The sequence below is a fragment of the Octodon degus genome, unplaced genomic scaffold, assembly GCF_000260255.1.
Source record: "Octodon degus isolate 3935 unplaced genomic scaffold, OctDeg1.0 scaffold00176, whole genome shotgun sequence".
NCBI classification, from domain to species: domain Eukaryota; kingdom Metazoa; phylum Chordata; class Mammalia; order Rodentia; family Octodontidae; genus Octodon; species Octodon degus.
In genome coordinates this window covers 2,896,551-2,900,105 of record NW_004524752.1, presented here as the reverse complement: position 1 = coordinate 2,900,105, position 3,555 = coordinate 2,896,551, and the positions used below count along the sequence as shown (strand labels likewise).

At 35.5% G+C, this 3,555-nt stretch overlaps 1 protein-coding gene across 1 annotated transcript in view; it reads left to right on the top strand.

The window, feature by feature from the left end:
* The window catches only part of Cep350 (centrosomal protein 350), a 198,064-nt gene that overhangs the window by 26,572 nt on the left and 167,937 nt on the right, over positions 1 to 3,555 (top strand). Inside the window, exon 3 of the mRNA XM_004643465.2 lies at positions 643 to 709. Within this exon, the coding sequence (XP_004643522.1) occupies positions 643 to 709 (67 nt within the window). The remainder of the gene's footprint in view (positions 1 to 642; positions 710 to 3,555) is intronic.

The window sequence follows — 3,555 nt, the reverse complement described above, 5'->3', positions numbered from 1 at the left end:
CCCGGGCCCCGGGTCATCTCATTCACTCGCCAGGCCTGCGCTCTGGGTTGTTTAGGATCCCGCGGCCTGGGTCGTCTCACTCTCTGGCTGGGCCTGCGCTCTGGGTCTGTTCAGGATCCAGAGGGCCTTTGGTCGTCTCACTCACTCGCCGGGCCTGCACTCTGGGTCTGTTCAGGATCCCGCGCGGCCTGGATCGTCTCCCATATTGAGAACTATTTGAAGGAAATGAAAGGATGACTCCTGGGAAATATGTAGCATTAAATTTTGAAAGGCTGTTTTACCTTTGTTTCTCCTGGTAGATTGAGATCTGGAGTAGTTTTATCTTTTTTACATTGTAATGTCAAATGAAACAGCACAAAAATTTGTTTACTTCATTTGTGTGAACTGAGGATACTGCTTATAAGTGGAAGTGTCAGTCCAGTTGTCCTAAGGAATAATAGTATCAGTACCTATTTAATTTAGTTTGGTAGGAAGCTTAGCTTTTTATGATTTAATTACAGAAAAAAGCATATTTTAGTTCAATATAGTGAAACATTTACTGAAGAAGAGTTCTGTCTAATAAGTGATTCAAACCTTTGAATGCATTTGGGAACTTAACTAAAAATTGTATTCTGAGATTTACTTCAGAGATTTCTGATTCAGTAAATACCACTTTATCCCAGCAGATGTAGCCACGACATGGGATGCACTTTCACAGACCAAGGCTGCTGTAAGTTGTTTTAACTTCCATTTACTTATTTCTGTTTTAAAATTAATTTCCTGTTTGGATAGGGGAACATTTCTTTTTGGACAGGGGAACTTTTTTGAATAGAAAATAAGCATTTTGGTAAGAAATGAAATATATTATAAAATGACATAACTATTAAATAGTAAAGGTATAAAAGTGGCACTACTGTAAGTATCAAGGGCACTAATGCCACTAATAAAATACTAAAACTTGTGTAATTTATTCACTTTTAATAGGTTTGTTCATTTGGTATGTTGCAATGAAGATTTGATAGAATAAATGTGATAATGATGAGCCTGTGTCTGTGTAGAAGACTCATTGCTAGGGAGGAAATGAAAGGAACTAGCTTTTCTGGAAGCTTTGAATGGCTATAAGTTATCTCTTTTTCTGTGAGGTGGTAACTTGTTTTCTTTCATTCTACTAAAGAATGACTACTATGGGCAACTTGTTTCCATTTGTCTTCTGCCCAATTTTATTTGGATTTTAGGAATCCACATTTGACAAGTGATATTTATGGAGACACCACGTTTTAAATTTCCTTTCTGAGCAAATAATCTTTTAATGTATCCTTTTTTTGGTTTTCTTTTGTATACTACCTAATTTAAAATACCTGTGTCTTTACTCTCGAGTATTTTTATGGTACTTTCTGTCCTCAAATCTTTGGACATCTTTCGAAAATCAATCGAGAAAGGCCAGTGAGATAGCTCAGTGAACTAAGCACCTGCTTAGGCAAGTGCAGGGACTGGGTTTGATTCCCGGCACCACATGCCATGTGGCTCTGTCCCTGGGCATGTTGTGGTGCAGGCCTATAATCCCAGGGCTGGGGAGGCTAAAAACAGGAGGATCACTTCCAGTCCGAGCAGTATAGTGAGACACTGTACCAAATACATTCGGGGTGTCAGGGGGAGAGAAGAAAGAAAAATAAAAAAAAGTGAATCTAGAAAAATTGTTATTACTAAGCTTTGATCCCAATGTAGGATCAAGTTTTGGCCCTATGTATATGTGCTGCCAAAGCAAGCACAAGTTTTGGCCTTATGAATAAGCAATGTACATTCTGTCTTCTATGTATTATGCATTTACGTATAGGAATAGTTTTTATTCCTCAGTTGGATTTAGTTCTAATCTAATTCATAACTAGATTGTTCATTCACAGTTGTTTTTGAAAAAGTATCTTTTTGAAGAATTTGTAAAGGACCCATAATAATCAGTACAGGGAAAAGGCTGATAATGAAATATTACTATGTAGTATTATTTCAGTTTTTAGAGTTCATTACACTGAAAAAAATCTAAATGATGAGTCAAAATTGTGTACATTGTTACTTTATTTTTTTGTGGGGTTAAGGATTGAACCTGGAGCAATACCCATGCTAGTGTTCTCTCACTGAGTTACCACTCCAGGCTTTTTATTTTTTTTATTTTTATTTTTTTTTCTTTTAGTGTTTTCACTTTATTGTTACGTGATGATACATCAGTGTCTGTACACAGTCGGATATTCGGCTGTATTCCTGGCTTCTACCCACTAGATGACAGCAGCAGCCCACCTCTAAAGCTGTGACACTCAAAATGTCTCTGACCATTGTCAAATGTTGCCATTCAATAGCTTAATTAATAAAAACCTGCTGCAAAAATTAAAATCAAAATATACTCTAAAAAAAGTGAAAAGATGATCTATTCATTAATGTTCTAAAAAATCTTAAATTTTTATATACCAGTTTCCTAAAGAACACAAGGTAATCATGGTAAGCATTCATTTAAATAATTATGGAATTTGTTTATAGATACACAGTATGTATGTGAATATTTGGTAATTTTAAAAAATATTTATCTTGTGACACACAAAGAATAAGGAAAAGTGAGTTTAACAGTATTGTCTGGGAATAAATTAAGTACATATGAAGTCTATGAAGTACAACCATTAAATCTATATCTGCTGATTTTTTTTCACTTCAAAGACCAAAATCAAAACTTTTCAACATCAAAGAACCAAAGTAGAGCTATAGTTGTATATAACAGCATCGTTAACAGCAACTACTACTCCAACCAGCTGTACCAATACACAACAAACATCTACTATACTCAATTTAAATGCTGCCACTAAAATCAATTACACCTCAGTTTATAAACTTAATTTGTTTAATGATTTTGGGGAAGATAGCAATGATCATGTTTGCTACCTGATTCAGTTTGTGAACAGAAGCAAAATTTACTGAACACCTTTGTTCGCAAATCAAATGGCTTACAAATAGAAACATTCAGGAACTGAGGTGTTCCTTATACATGTTTATTCTGAAAGATGCTACCATGAAGTGTGTAGGCTCAAATGCTGATAATATTCATTTGAAATTAAGCTGTTGCAAAACCTACGTGGTAGGTTGAACTTGAACCTGCGGACAATTCTAATACTCACTGGAAACACTTTGAAAGATAGGAAAGCCCACTGTTTTACACAAATTAGAAGCTTTAAATCATCTCCCATTAGTGTTTTCAATTGTCACAGAGCCATAAGCCAAAGATTCAAATAATTTCAACCCATCATTGATACTATTAGGCAAAGAATCTCAGATGCCACCACTTTTAATGTCGTATACATCAAATTATAGCAAAAGACAACTACAATATGATACCCTCTCTTGTTCATGAACAGAACACACATATATCACAGTAAACCAAGCTTATATTCCACCATCAAGTGTGGTTCCCCCATGAGCTCGTTTTGGGATGGATCATTGAGAATATCTTCAAATCCGATAGTCTCATCATTACCCCTCAAAATATCCAATGAAAGGTTAGAGCTAGAAAGAAATGGAAGACGCTGAACCTGCTGTACT